Here is a 15,995-nt window from a genome sequence, read left to right as displayed (position 1 = left end):
ACACGCACACACTCGCGCACGCACATGCACACACACACACTCACACACACACGCACACGCACACACACACACACACACACACACTGGTATTCCTATCATTATGGGGAGCATAATATCATAGGCATAATGGTTTTTATACTGTACAAACTGTGTTTTCTAGCCCCATCTTCTGGCTGATTTATAAGCCTTTTTATCTAGTGAGGACCAGTCAAATGTCTCTCTAGTGGGTTGTCAAATATATATAAGCTTATCTCTTCAAATAATCTGGACATTTATTTCCTGGATAAAATCAGGTGATCCAAGTCCTCTTTCTGAACTGGTTCCCCTGAGTATGAATGTTTTAAATACTCCCCATTTAACTGGCTCGTGACTGTTTTCAGAAATAAAGTACAGTGTCTCTTATCTCCCACGGCCACTTTCAGTAGTTTGGAGGTTCAGGAAATACACTTAAACTGTCCTCATGTTGTTTTACTTCTATTAATTTATCGCCCCCTTCATCTAGTAATTTTATACAGTAAATGAGTTTGCTGATCTTTTAGGGGATGTCTTGACTAGATATTATCATATTTTAATACTTGGTGATTTTAATATTCATGTATGCTGCTCTGCCAATGCCTTAGCTGAGGAATTTTTACATTTATTGTCTTCCATGGATGTTGTTCAGTGGATGAATGGTCCTACATACTCTCACGGTCATCCGCTTGATTTAATATTGACATATGGGCTGTCTGTAGCTGACATTGACATCTGTGATGTTCCACTTTCTGATCACAGATCTCTGCTCTACACTCCTTCCGGCTCCACCTAAAACCTTACGTATTCTGACCTCGCACTCCAAACATGTCTTCTCTGAACTGTATTTGGCGACTGAAAATCTGCTTATTTCTGATTCTGTTACATCACATCTAGATGTTGATGAGCAGATGCAATCTTTTACTTGCAAATGCTTTGACATTTTGGACCTTTTTGCACCTTGAAAGCTTGTCTATCCCCAAAACAAGTCTCAGCCTTGGATCAACAACGATATCCGATCATTACGACAGCAATGCAGACGGCTTGAAGTATCATTTGAAATGCTGAATGTTTCCCTACATAATTTCCAAAAGGCTGTTAGGACATCAATTTTAATCTGATATCGTTGTGAAAAACTCAAATTGTTCTAGAACACTCTTCTCGACTATTGATTCTGTCCTAAACCCTCCTCTTAAGACTTTATCTCCACTTTTGAGTGTGAAAATTTTCTTAACTTCTTTTCTGACAAAATCAAAACTACACAAGGCTAAGTTTTTACCTCGATACAGCCTGTACTTGATTCCTCCTTCTGTTCACAGTGGAGTGAATTTCAGAATTTGAAGGTGAATTTGAAACCTACTTTTTCTCCTCATGTCATTCTTCATTCCCGTTTTCTAAAACAGATTTTCGATACAGTCGATGTGGACATTCTACACATTATTAATAATTGTCTTTTGACTGGGACGGTTCCAGCCTGCTTGTGAAAACCCTCACTTGACACCACAATATATGCAAACTACTAGACCCATCTCTAATTTACCGTTCCTATCCAAAATTCTAAAAAAAAAAGCTGTTTTTATAGAGTTGCAGAATTACCTGCAAATCAATTATACACATTATTAATAATTGTCTTTTGACTGGGACGGTTCCAGCCTGCTTGTGAAAACCCTCACTTGACGCCACAATATATGCAAACTACTAGACCCATCTCTAATTTACCGTTCCTATCCAAAATTCTAAAAAAAAAGCTGTTTTTATAGAGTTGCAGAATTACCTGCAAATCAATTCAATCTCCGACATTTTTCAGTTCATCTTTAAAACCCTTCATAGCACGGAGTCTGCTCTTTTAAAAGTTTTCAAAGATATTTTATTGACCACAGACGCTGGTGATACCATGGCTTTAGTGCTGTTAGATTTGAGCTGAGCTTTTGACTTTGTGGATCACGGGATTCTTTTATCTCGACTTGAACGCTCGATCGGTATCTCAGGTACAGTTTTAAAATGCTTCCTATCTTTTCTGTCAAATAGAAGTTTTTCTTGGAGTTTCAGTGTCCATTCATCCTCGGTGGCTCAACTTACTTGTGGTGTACCCCAGGGATCGGTTTTAGCACCATTATTATTGTTGTTATATATGCTACTTCTGGGATCAATTATGTTCTTGACGTGCGTCTCGCGAGACCATATCACACCAATCTTACGTTCTTTGCATTGGCTGCCACTCATATATCGAAATGGCTACAAAATTCTGTTATTTGTTTACAAAGCTCTCAACGACTTGGCTCCTAAATATCTCTCCGATTTAATTGTTACTTAATTGTTTCGTACAGCACTTTGGCCAACTAAATTTGATTTTAAATGTGCTTTATAAATAAAACTGAATTTAATCGAAAATTTCACATTAGAAGTAAGGACATTTGGTCCACACAAGTATAGACAAAACAAATACACTCAAACACACACACACTTAAAATAAACTGAAAATAAAATTAAATATTTTTAAAAATTTATTTTTAGCTAGTTCCAAAGGCAAAATGTATATTTTCATCTGACATAAAATAATAAAACCTATGTAGACATGTTAAAAAAAACTAATAAAATGAAGAAAACTATGCAAAAAAACAAAAATATACTGAATGTTTAACAAAAATAAATAATATAAAAACAGAAAATATCTGTTCTCAGCTCCGGTGTTGTTTATGTCTCTCTGTAGAGATCGCAGACATGGGCGAGCGCATGTTTCGGGTTTTCACGGCGGGCCGCAGTGAGCGTGTGCGCTGTGATCCACCGCAGGGTCAGCCGGAGCCGCAGGTGTGGTGGGAGCGTGCGGGAGCTCGTGTGGCGTCTGAGGGTCGAGTCCATCAGCGGAACGGAGATCTGATCTTCAGCCCCACAGACGGATCAGACTCGGGCGTCTACACGTGTGTCGCCCGCAACACAGCCGGACAGAAGCAGCAGGAGCTCGTCGTCACTGTAGCCAGTGAGTGAAACACCAAACAAAACTAACTAAATAATTAACTAACTAGCCAACCTCCACACTGATCACAGATGACCCAGTGAGACAGCAGTCTTTAACCCTTCGTTTGCTGGAATGACTAATAAATCAGAAGCTGGTCTTTCATAAGATCTGGGATTTTTAGTAGGTTCACAAATATTAACCCTATAAGACTAACTTTTTTTAATGGAACAATTTATTAAACCTTTAGACAAATCTCCCAAAAATAGTGTTTTTTGTTGAGCATCATATTTGAGCCATCAGGCTTTTATGGTTCATATAGTCTGATAGAGTGAGAATATGGAGGAAAAACAGCTCAGTTTTATTCAAAAATATGAATTTGCTGCAGATGCTGATATTTATATGATGAAATTCTGATGCTTGTAATGTAAATCAATGAGATCTTTATAACACTAAAGCAGGTACTGACATAAAATGATATGAATATCAGTCATCTCTCTACATCTCCAGTAATCTGTCTCAGTAAGATGAGATTGAAACGATCCAAACATATAATGCAGTGATTGAGAGCTGAAGAAATAAAGGCTCCTCAGAAGATGTGAGATGTTCTGGAGGCTTGTGAAGATCATTCCTCCGCTGAGGAACAGTGAAAGTAAAGCTTCTGGAAACAAACGCTCCTCAAAAGATCCTGAGGATCAGATTTGAGACTCTAAAACATGATTGATGGAGAATCAAGTAAAGCTGAGCTGCTTCAGTCCAGTAAGTGTTCATCTGGAGATATTACTGCAGTTATTCTGACCTTTACTTGATCAAAATCAGTCAAGATTTGACACGAGAAGCATTTGTACAATTACACTAAAAGAGCTTTGACTGGATAAAACACTCTAAACTATCAACCAGAGACAGAAGACATGCAGGAGATCAAGTATGAAACAGGTTTAACAGCAAAGTTTGAGTATTTAGAGCTTTAGAAATGTGTGCGTCAAATATGTGTGATGTTTAGAGACATACTAGAATCTTTAAATGAAAACAGTGGAAGTTTATGAGAGAACCTCACTAATGTGTGTGTGTATGTGTATGTGTGTGTGTGTGTGTGTGTGTGTGTGTGTGTGTGTGTGTGTGTGTGTGTCACAGCCTCTCCAGAATGGATCGTTCAGCCGCAGGACACACGCGTCGAGGAGGGTCAGCCGGGTTTCCTGCACTGTCACGCACGGGGCACGCCTGAACCACGGGTCACATGGTACCGCAAGAGCGTCCCGATCAGTGAGGAGGTGAATGAGTGAATGAACGCAGTCGTCACGCCTCATCAGATCACACAGCGTCAGGTTTAACACACTCTCTGTCTGTAGGGCTCTCGTTATAAGCTCTTCTCTAACGGGACGCTGAGGATCAACAGCGCAGAGCTGAAGGACGCTCAGACGTACAGCTGTGTGTGTGTGACGGAGGGCGGATCGCTCATCGGACACGCGCAGGTTCTCATACTGGGTGAGAAGAACTGCTGCTTAGTTTCCATACACACATCGTCAAGATTAGCAGCAGCACTGAAGGCTGACAGCTTACTAAATAAAGTAATTAATAATGTTTTAATGAAAGTGCAGAGAGGTTTGTGTGAGAGCAGTGTTCTCTCCTGTATCGGTAGCCAATGAGCTCGCTGCTCAACATTCAAATATATGACTAGTGCTTGCTGTAGCAGTTGCAGCTTTCTTCAGAAACCCTCCACCTTCCCCAGCTCCACCTGTATAGATCTGCTACGAGGTGATTCATGTATGTTTTGTGGGGGGTTATTTCATGTATGTTATATGTGCAGCAGCAGTATTTCTTACATGCTCACAGCAGCATGTTGTGGATGTATTGGCAGGCAGCTATTATGCCTATTATTAGAACCTTGGCACAATTTTGTTTGAGTGAAAATAGTTGTTTTAGTATTTTTATTGTTTAGTAAAAGTCTTATTAAAGAAGTTACACTCTTAAAAATAAAGGTGCTTCACGATGCCATAGAAGAAACTTTGGTTACACTTTATTTCGATAGTCCAGTTTAGACATTCTATTAACTATAAGTAACTTTGTAACTATATGTCAACTAATTCTCATTAATTTGCAACTACATGTCTACTAACTCTCAGAGTAGACTGTTAGGGTAGGTTTAGGGTTAGTAGAATGTTGACAAAGAAAGTGTTAGAAGATATTAAGCAGACAGTCTACTAATACTCTACTAACTGCTAGTTGACATGTAGTTGTAAAGTTACTTACTGTTAATAGAATGTCTAAAGTGGACTGTCGAAATAAAGTGTTACCGACCAAATACATTAACATTGTCATGTACATTACCATGCCAATCCCTCCGAGAGTTGTCATGAAAGAAATATAGTTTTTTTTATCATTTATAGTTTAGTTATTTGTAATTTTATTATACATTTTATTTGTATTTTTTATAATAATTTTTATTTTTATAACTTATTTCAGTTAGTTGCCAAGGCTGCGTTTCTTATTTTCATTTAGTTTAACTAAAACTAAAACTGAAATTAAAACTATATTAAATAAAGTATGTTATTAATATATTATATTATAAAACAACTATATACTATATTATTAAAAAAACTAAAATATATTTACAAAAAAGCTAGTAAAAAAATGACAAGAACAGACAACAAAACTACTAGATTTACTCGTGTGTAGCGCTTTATACTGTACAATACTGATTGTGTCAAAGCAGCTTTACAGTGTCAAACAGGAAAATAGTTTGTAAATAATGTGCGTCTCTCAGAGAAGTTGAAGTTCACGCCCGTCCCGCAGCCGTCGCAGTGTCTGCAGCTGGACAGAGAGAGCGGCGTCAGCTGTGTTGCTGCAGGACGAGAGACGCCCATCATACACTGGAGCAGAGCAGGTCAGAGACATAAAATGGAATGTTACCTTAACTATCACATAACCAAGAAAAAACATTTAAACATACTTTTATTGTTAGCTGGGCAGCTCTGATTGAAACCGAATGGCTTGCTGTTGCTGTGCGGTGATGTCTGGTGTGTTTGAGCTGGTTTCTCATGCGTGTCTCTCCGCAGACGGCGCTGATCTCCCGTCTCACGTGAGTCAGATGAACGGAGTTCTGCGCTTCAGTACAGTGACCCGCGCCGATAGAGGAAACTACACGTGTGTGGCGTCCAGCAGCGCGGAGGGAGAGATACGAGCGCACGTCCATCTCACTGTAGGAGGTGTGTGTGTTAGATTTGAACGCTGTGGTTGATCATGAGGTCATGTGAGTTGTTCCACACACACTGACACACTCACGTCCGTCTGTGTGTTTTGTCAGTTCACGTGGAGTTTAAGCTGCATCTGTCTGTCTTACTGCGTCTGCCTGTCTCACTCCACCTGTCTGTCTGTGTCTCTGTCTGTCTCACTCCATCTGTCTGTCTCACTACACCTGTCTGTCTCACTGCAGCTGCCTGTCTCACTGCGTCTGTCTGTCTCACTCCACCTGCCTGTCTGTGTCTCTGTCTGTCTCACTCCATTTGTCTGTCTCACTACACCTGTCTGTCTCACTGCAGCTGCCTGTCTCACTGGGTCTGTCTGTCTGTCTCACTCCATCTGTCTGTCTTACTGCGTCTGTCTGTCTGTGTCTTTGTCTGTCACTGTCTGTCTCGCTGCACCTGCCTGTCTCACTGCACCAGTCTTTCTCACTGCGTCTGCCTGTCTCACTGCATCTGTCTGTCTCACTGCGTCTGTCTGTCTCACTGCACCAGTCTGTCTGTGATGTCTGGTGTGTTTGAGCTGGTTTCTCATGCGTGTCTCTCCGCAGACGGCGCTGATCTCCCGTCTCACGCGAGTCAGATGAACGGAGTTCTGCGCTTCAGTACAGTGACCCACGCCGATGGAGGGAACTACACGTGTGTGGCGTCCAGCAGCGCACAGGGAGAGATACGAGCGCACGTCCATCTCACTGTAGGAGGTGTGTGTTTGTGTTCTGATCTGAACGCTGTGGGTGAGGATGAGTTCTTGTTCCACACACTCAGACTCATTCACTGTGTGTTTTGTCAGTTCACGTGGAGTTTAAGCTGGAGCCGGAGCAGACCACAGTCTATCAGGGTCACACGGCCGTGTTTCACTGCCAGGCGTCAGGTGACCCGCAGCCGTACGTCCAGTGGATGCTCAAAGACAAACTACTCAGCAGCAGCAGCTCCAGCAGGCCAGTGATCTCACTCCGCCTGCCTGTCTGTGTCTCTGTCTGTCTCTGTCTGTCTCACTCCATCTGTCTGTCTTACTGCGTCTGTCTGTCTCACTCCACCTGTCTGTCTGTGTCTCTGTCTGTCTCACTCCATCTGTCTCTCACTCCACCTGTCTATCTGTGTCTCTGTCTGTCTCACTCCATCTGTATGTCTCACTGCACCTGTCTGTCTGTCTGTCTGTCACTGCACCTGTCTGTCTCACTGTGTCTGTCTGTCTCACTCCATCTGTCTGTTTCACTGCACCTGTCTGTCTCACTACACCAGTCTGTCTCGCTGCTCCAGTCCGTCTCACTCCACCTGTCTGTCTGTGTCTCTGTCTGTCTCACTCCATCTGTCTATCTTGCTGCACCTGTCTGTCTGTCTCACTACACCTGTCTGTCTCGCTGCACCTGTCTGTTTCACTGCACCTGTCTGTCTCTCACATACATGATGATCCTTCATGCAGCAGATGTTGATGTGTGTTAATTATGTTTCTCCAGGTTTCAGAAGATGCCCAATGGCTCTCTGGTCATTAGTGATGTGACCACTGAGGACACGGGTGTGTACACCTGTATCGCAGGAAACACCTGCAACATCAGAGACACAGCAGCGCAGCTCTATGTCGTGGGTGAGGAACACTAACTCGCACGAGGAACATTTTAACCTGATTGGTGTGTTTTTTAAATAAATAAGGCAGATTTTAGCTTGAGAAGTCATAGTGTTCATGCACACACTCACACACAGATCATACAGTGTGTTTGTTATTTCATTTCATATTTCACATCTATTTCCATAGTGCTTTATACAATACACAGGGTTTCTGTGGGTCTTTAAAAAGTCTTAATTCGCCCTTCTACAAATTAAGGCTTTAAAAAGTCTTAAATCAGAGCAGAAAGTCTTACATTCGTAAAGTCATGGCATTAAATGTTGCATACACTGCAAAAAAAAAAAGAATTTCTTCCTCAGTAATTTTGTTTTCAGTACAAATCTAAACATCCTTTAAGTGAGTTTATGCTTAAAACAAGAGCAAATATCTGTCACCGAGGAATGAAAACTTGTTTTCACTTTGAGTCAAGTTGATTTTTCTGAGCCTGTTGGCAGATATTTGTTCTTGTTTTAATCAACTCACTTAATTTTGATCAATTTCTCATAAACGACAATTAGATGATAATCTTTAAGATTTGATTACTGATTCAGACATTTAATAAAGGTTCTGAAGGATTTAGATCCGTATTTAAGAAGTTGGAGTCATTGAAACGGGTCGATCAGTGAAGTTCAGTGTGATGTCAGACTCCTTTGAAGTGCTTAGAAACTCTGATTACAGTGACACACATTCATTATCAGTGTTACATTGTTGCCTGGCAACTGTAAAAAGCTACAATTACACTGATCAGCTTGTAGGATTAAACATTTATTCTGATTAATAATGATAAATGTAAGAGTTTATCAGATGGTTTACAGTGATTTTGCTACAGGTTTACTGTAGTGTTTTGTGATGTGTTCCTGTTCTCAGAGAAGCCTGTGCACCCGCGCAGTGAAGACGAGGATAAGAGCCAGTTTAAGATGTTCCAGACCATCGCGCTGTCGGTGGCCGTGGCCGTGGCGTACATCATCGCTGTGCTGGGACTGATGTTCTACTGCAAACAGAGACGCAAGAACAAACGGCTGCAGAAGAACCGCGCCGGAGAAGAGCCCGAGATGGAGTGTCTGAACGGTACGTGTGTGTCATCTAGACTGAGATCATCTAGACTAATCAACCAGCTGATATCTGCCTGTTTTGAGATATATGTCTCTTATATGTAGTGACTGTTCAACCTTGTCATTTCTAATACTTCCCAACAGTCTTGTCATTAGGCACAAGTTCTGTTTTCACACATTATTTAGAGATGTTTGCGAAGAGTGTGTTTGTGTTTCCTCTAGGTGTTCAGCTGAATGGCCACAGGATGTCTGAGATCCAGGAGGAAGTGGCTTTAAGCAGCATGAGACCTTCAGCAGACTCAGAGAAACAGCAGAGCTGCGGTGACAAGCTGCACTTTCCCAGAGCGCACCTGCAGACCATCACCTCACTGGGTAATGAATCATCAAAAACAGAACCAAACTCACTTCAGTTCACGTTTAGAATAATAATCATTTAAAAGATTTTACAATATGATGATATTTGCTTCTTGATTTAGGATATTACTTAAAGAAATCACATCATATTCATTTATTAAAGGGATAAAATTAAAATGTGCTGAAAATGTGTGGTTGTTTCTGTATCAGGTTTGTAGAAATGTAGCACTGCATCAGTGTCTCAGCAATGGATGCTCTGCAGTGAATGGGTGCCGTCAGAATGAGAGTCCAAACAGCTGATAAAAACATCACAATAATCCACAAGTAATCCACAGCACTCCAGTCCATCAGTTAACATCTGGAGAAGACAAAAGCTGAAACAAATCCAGCATTAAGACGCTTTTAACTTTAAAGCATCGCTTCTGGCTAAAATATGAGTCCATAATCCATAATAACGCTTCCTCCAGTGAAAAAGTGCATCTGCTGTTGTCTCTCACATCAAAATCCAGCCACATATTTACATATTTAAACGCTGCTTGATCTGTGCAGATTTCTCTCCTGATTCACACCAGAACACTTTTTCACTGGAGGAAGAGTTATTATGGATTATGGACTCAATGTATTTTAGTTAAAAACGTCTTAATGCTGGATTTGTTCCAGCTTTTGTCTTCTCCAGATGTTAACTGATGGACTGGAGTGCTGTGGATTACTTGTGGATTATTGTGATGTTTTTATCAGCTGTTTGGACTCTCATTCTGACGGCACCCATTCACTGCAGAGCATCCATTGCTGAGACACTGATGCAATGCTACATTTTTTCCACAAACAAAAACATGTACAAACACTTTACACCTGAAAACGGTGAAGAAAAGTGACATTAGTGAAGAGAAGAGATCTGATGAAGGACATTCAGTGTTCTTTGGGTTTTTCCTCCAGTCCAGTAATGATAATCTTCCTCTTCGTTTGCAGCATTTTATGATGCATCTTCAGCATAACGGCTGTTTTCACAGACAAAAACTGCAGCATCCTCCTGCCTCTCACAAACACCATTTCTCACATATAAAGCTGTTACTTCGGCTGCAGATGTTTTCAGTGCTGAACTCCTGATGAGCATCAGATTCTCCTCAGACTCACGCCGTGCTGATCTTCCTCAGTCAGTGTGTGAGATATAGGTCACTCAGTCGTGCCCTTCCTAGAGTCTAAAAAGCATGAAAGTTTCCTAGACAACCAGCAGAGCTTCAGTGATTAGACGGGATCCACTGGATGAGTGGATCACAATCCGTCACGTCTGGAAAATCAGGAACATCCCTCACTCAAAAAACCAGGCTGGACGTCTAGTAGATCATTATAAAGCAGCGCATGTTCCTTTAAAACATGTCGATATGTAAGTCTGGATTATGTCTCGTCCCAGCAAACAGGCAACGTTCTCTCAATGTTACGAACAAACGTTCTTCCAGTAACTTTAATAGAATGTTTGTCTCTATAATAGTTTTTGGTCTATAATAATGTTCTCAAAACATTAGCACAAAATTCATTCATGGAACTTTTTTATCTAACTGATGGACCTGATGGACTGGAGTGCTGTGGATTACTTGTGGATTATTGTGATGTTTTTATCAGCTGTTATTCTGACGGCACCCATTCACTGCAGAGCATCCATTGCTGAGATGTGTGTGTGTGGGTGTGTGTGTGTGTGCAGGTCGTGGTGTGTTCGGCGAGGTGTTTCTGGCTAAAGCGAGGGCGATAGAGGAGGCCGAGCCGGAGACGCTGGTGCTGGTCAAGAGTTTAGAGAGCCGAGAGGAAACGCACCGAACCGAGTTCAGACGAGAGCTGGAGATGTTCAGCAAACTCAATCACGCTCACGTCGTACGACTGCTGGGAATCTGCAGAGAAACCCAACCTCATTACATGATCCTGGAATATGTGGATCTGGTACTAAACACATTCAAATCCTTTATTAATATATATGCAACATGCACTCTTATATTTTAATTAGTTTGGCTTGTGTACACACAGAACACACATTTATGTGTGCTAATTCTCTTTCACTTAATTAGCAGTATGAATAATATAAATCAGCATACACACCGTTTCTGTTTGAATGTATCAATCCTGCACACTTCTTAAAGGAACACACCACTATTTTTGAAAATAGGCTCATTTTCCGACTCCCCTAGAGTTAAACAGTTGAGTTTTACCGTTTTCGAATCCATTCAGCCGATCTCTGGGTCTGGCGGTAGCACTTTTAGCTGTATCTTAGCATAGATCATTGAATCTGATTAGACTGTTAGCATCTCGCTCAAAAATGACCAAAGAGTTTCGATATTTTTCCTATTTAAAACTTGACTCTAGTTACATCCTGTACTAAGACCGACGGAAAATGAAAAGTTGCGATTTTCTAGGCCGATATGGCTAGGAACTATGCTCTCATTCCGGCGTAATAATCAAGGAACTTTGCTGCCGTAGCAGGAGTGCAGCAGGTGCAATGATATTACGCAGCGCCTGAAACTAGTCCCCAGCACGCTCCCTGTGCAAGCAGGTGGTCACGTTGGTTATGTTGACAGAAGTTAGCCTGTTTTCAGGCACTGCGTAATATCATTCCTTTTCCTAATTTGGTGTTCCCAATCAAAAATGACAGGCCTACAAGAAACTGCTTATAAATCTCTCATTATGCTGTATTATCACCAAATCTCGGATTCAATCTTTTTGTTGAATTGTTTTCTTTCATTTAGCACAGGGTTTGTGTTTCTTTTTGGAGCTGATTGATCACAGGCCTCATTGACCTGAGTTTATGCACCTCAGTTTTTGAGTGAATATTGCCAAAAATTATGCACAAATAATGATTTTTCACTCTAAAACTGAGCTCAGATCAATGAGGCATGCGAAAAATCAGTTCCAAAAAACAAAACCTGTGCTGATTGACAAAAAATAAGTTAATAAAAATATTGAATCCAAGATTTGGTGATATTATAGAATAATGAGACATTTATAATCAGTTTTTGTAGTGGGGAAAAAATCCCCCAAAAGTACAAAAAATATAAGTCAGTAAGTTTTAGTCCAATGCTTTAACATTTACTTGCATTTTCAGGAAAAATAAAATCCTCTCTGGGTCAAAATGACCAGAACATTAATATCACAATATTTTACTTTATTGTCTTTATAAGCAACATTGCGGTCAATCGAACTTCCTCAGGATTTATCCAGTTTTTCATGTCTGTATTAGACTTTTATCTGATGCACCTACGTATGATGATTTTCTGTTTGAATGTACAGTGCGTTCATATCTGTTTATGATGTAGTAAAGTGTGTCCGTGTTAATAGTGAAGTCGTGCTGATGTGAGTGCTTTTCTCGTGTTTTTCAGGGCGATCTCAAACAGTTCCTCAGGATATCAAAATGCAGTAAGGCAGACGTCTGGGCGTTCGGGGTGCTGATGTTGGAGGTGTTCAGTCTGGGCGAGCTGCCGTACCCCGCGCTTAATGACCACCAGGTGCTGGAAGGTGAGCAGACGTGTGACGTCACATGACCTGAACTGTGTGATTGAGAGAGTCTGTCTCCGTCATCAGTCCTGTCAGTGTATATTGATCATATTGATATCAATCAGGACAGTGTTTGTTCACAAAATCGCCTGCCAATGACGTCATAACCCCTCGATTTCCGGTTTTGTTTTGTAGAAAACATGGAAACACCAAAGACGCTTTAATATGTTGTGTGTTTTAATAGACCGGTGACGACCGCACAGAGTAGCATTATAACAGAACTAAATGTATCTAGTATGATAAAACAGCGCTGCTTTACCCCACATACGCACGACCGGAAGCAGCGGAAGCGCTCGACTGTGGCATAATAAAAGCTCCGCTGCTTTCCAGCCGTGTGTCGTGCTCGTTCAGCGCCTCGTTTCACTTCGACGGCTTTCAGCCTCACTCTGTGTGGATTGCATCGGCTGTGGGGATGAAGACCACAACTCCCATGATTCCACACTCAGTCACGGCCTCATCTAACTATGCCTTTGTCTATTTGTTTATTTTGAATACGCGCCCTCTAGTGGCGAAAATTACATATTGTGCCTTTAAATTTGGGGATGGAACACCAGGAATCATGAGTCATGACACATTTATCCCAATAGATTGCTTATGATCGGCTGTTATGACTGTTATGATTTAAGACAATGGGTAACACTTTATTTCGATAGTCCACTTTAGACATTCTACTAACAGTAAGTAACTTTGCAACTACATGTCAACTAGCAGTTAGTAGAGTATTAGTAGACTGTCTGCTTAATATCTTCTAACACTTTCTTTGTCAACTTATTCTACTAACCCTAAACCTACCCTAACAGTCTACTCTGAGAGTTAGTAGACATGTAGTTGACATGTAGTTACAAAGTTACTTATAGTTAATAGAATGTCTAAAGTGGACTATCGAAATAAAGTGTAACCAGACAATGTTTACTTCATGGTGTTTATATTGTCATTTATTGTAGATGGTTGTGGTTATTTTATTTCTTTCATCTGTTTGAGTGAGCAGCCGGAACTAGTAAATCATAGACATTTCAAAATAAGAGTCCTGGTGAATTTTGGGCTTAAAGTTTATGATTAAATGTCCTGCATTATACATAAAATCTTTTTTTCTGGATATTATTGACATTTTGGTTACACAGTAAACTGTAATTGGCATTTAAATCAATGTAAACCCTTGTATTTTCTCTCTGAACCACCTGTCACATGAAAGAAAGACTAAGAACATTATTTAACACATTTAATATAGAGATTTAGCTAGTATCGGCACAATAATCTTAATTAATCTTTATTAATCAGTTTATTTATCGATTTATACCTTCATTGAAACACATTATTATCATATCAGCAAAATCCAATATCAATAAACCTCTAATTCATATGTATTAATGTATTAGTACATAAACATATGTAAATATTGAATTAAACATATCTTGAGTATTTCATCGTTTTGCAGTTGAACTTGCTCCAGCCTGTTTAATGAAGTAAAAGAATTTAAGAAACCTGATTGATTTTGATTTATTTGACCTGATTTATTTATTAGTGCAGGTCTTAAAAAGGTCTTAAATTTGATTTTAAAAACTGCAGAAACCTTGAGTTTAGCAGATGATCGTTGTAGGATCATCATAAAATGGTCAATCTCTGACCTTCAGATGTCATTTGAAGGCTTTATGGTCAGACAGATAGATGGATGTTCATGATGTCAGTGTCAGTTGTTGACCTTTTAATGTCTTAAAATCTCTTGAACGAATGTCAGTTGATGAAGTGTCTCGTGTGTCTTGTGTGTCTATCTATGTCTCATGTGTGTCACTCTCTCTCATGTGTGTCTCGTATGTCTCATGCGTGTCTATGTCTCATGTGTGTCTTGTGTGTCTCTCTGTCTCGTATGTGTCTCTCATGTTTTTGTCTATCTGTTTCATGCGTGTCTCTGTCTCGTGTGTGTCTCATGTGTGTATCTCTGTCTCATGTGCCTATCTGTGTCTCGTGTGTGTCTCTCTGTTTCATGCATGTCTCTGTGTCTTGTGTGTCTCATGTGTCTCTCTGTGTCTTGTGTGTGTCTCTGTGTCTCATGTGTGTCTGTCTCATGTGTGTCTATCTGTGTCTTGTGTGTCTCATGTGTGTCTCTCTGTCTCGTATGTGTCTCTCATGTTTTTTTCTATCTGTTTCATGCGTGTCTCTGTCTCGTGTGTGTCTCATGTGCCTATCTGTGTCTCGTGTGTCTCTCTGTTTCATGCATGTCTCTGTGTCTTGTGTGTCTGTCTCGTGTGTGTCTCTTTCATGCGTGTCTCTCTGTGTCTTGTGTGTGTCTCTGTGTCTCATGTGTGTCTGTCTCATGTGTGTCTATCTGTGTCTTGTGTGTCTCGTGTGTCTCTCTGTCTCGTATGTGTCTCTCTTATCATGTTTTTGTCTATCTGTTTCATGCGTGTCTCTCTGTCTCGTGTGTGTCTCATGTGTGTATCTCTGTCTTGTGTGTGTCTCTGTGTCTCATGTGTGTCTGTCTCGTGTGTCTATCTGTGTCTTGTGTGTCTCATGTGTGTCTCTCTGTGCCTCGTGTGTGTCTATCTGTGTGACTCTCTGTGTCTCGTGTCTCATCTGTGTCTTGTGTGTCTCTCTGTTTCATGTGTGTCTCTCTGTGCCTCGTGTGTCTCATGTGTGTCAATCTGTCTCATGGTGTCTATCTTTGTCTCGTGTTTGTCTATGTCTGTATCGTGTGTCTCATGTGTGTCTCTCTGTGTTTCTTGTGTCTCTTGTGTGTCTATCTGTGTCTCATGTGTGTCTCTCTGTTTCATGCATGTCTCTGTCTTGTGTGTCTCGTGTGTGTCTCTTTCATGCGTGTCTCTCTGTGTCTTGTGTCTCTGTGTCTCATGTGTGTCTATCTGTCTTGTGTGTCTCATGTGTGTCTCTCTGTGCCTCGTGTGTGTCTATCTGTGTGACTCCCTGTGTCTCGTGTCTCATCTGTGTCTTGTGTGTCTCTCTGTTTCATGTGTGTCTCTCTGTGCCTCGTGTGTCTCATGTGTGTCAATCTGTCTCATGTGTGTCTCTCTGTGTTTCGTGTGTCTATCTGTCTTGTGTGTCTCATGTGTGTCTCTCTGTGCCTCGTGTGTGTCTATCTGTGTGACTCTCTGTGTCTCGTGTCTCATCTGTGTCTTGTGTGTCTCTCTGTTTCATGTGTGTCTCTCTGTGCCTCGTGTGTCTCATGTGTGTCAATCTGTCTCATGTGTGTCTCTCTGTGTTTCGTGTGTCTATCTGTCTTGTGTGTCTCATGT

At 40.9% G+C, this 15,995-nt stretch overlaps 1 protein-coding gene and 1 long non-coding RNA gene across 2 annotated transcripts in view; one reads left to right on the top strand and one right to left on the bottom strand.

Moving 5' to 3' along the window:
• LOC107742082 (inactive tyrosine-protein kinase 7-like) overlaps positions 1-15,995 on the top strand; it is a 32,123-nt gene that overhangs the window by 12,430 nt on the left and 3,698 nt on the right. The window contains exons 6-16 of the mRNA XM_016554947.1: positions 2,723-2,989; positions 4,100-4,236; positions 4,315-4,450; positions 5,730-5,849; positions 6,022-6,171; positions 6,995-7,142; positions 7,662-7,789; positions 8,675-8,875; positions 9,082-9,231; positions 10,913-11,145; positions 12,576-12,711. Coding sequence (XP_016410433.1) covers positions 2,723-2,989; positions 4,100-4,236; positions 4,315-4,450; positions 5,730-5,849; positions 6,022-6,171; positions 6,995-7,142; positions 7,662-7,789; positions 8,675-8,875; positions 9,082-9,231; positions 10,913-11,145; positions 12,576-12,711 — 1,806 coding nt within the window. The remainder of the gene's footprint in view (positions 1-2,722; positions 2,990-4,099; positions 4,237-4,314; positions 4,451-5,729; positions 5,850-6,021; positions 6,172-6,994; positions 7,143-7,661; positions 7,790-8,674; positions 8,876-9,081; positions 9,232-10,912; positions 11,146-12,575; positions 12,712-15,995) is intronic.
• Positions 650-1,345, bottom strand: LOC107742074 (uncharacterized). Its single transcript, XR_001640277.1, has 2 exons — positions 1,292-1,345; positions 650-1,172 (listed from the first exon to the last, which is right to left on the bottom strand). It is a non-coding gene; the product is annotated as an uncharacterized LOC107742074 (long non-coding RNA).

Source organism: Sinocyclocheilus rhinocerous, unplaced genomic scaffold (assembly GCF_001515625.1).
Source record: "Sinocyclocheilus rhinocerous isolate Xijiao unplaced genomic scaffold, SAMN03320098_v1.1 scaffold3119, whole genome shotgun sequence".
Classification (NCBI taxonomy): Eukaryota; Metazoa; Chordata; class Actinopteri; order Cypriniformes; family Cyprinidae; genus Sinocyclocheilus; species Sinocyclocheilus rhinocerous.
This window is presented reverse-complemented; position numbering and strand designations above follow the sequence as displayed.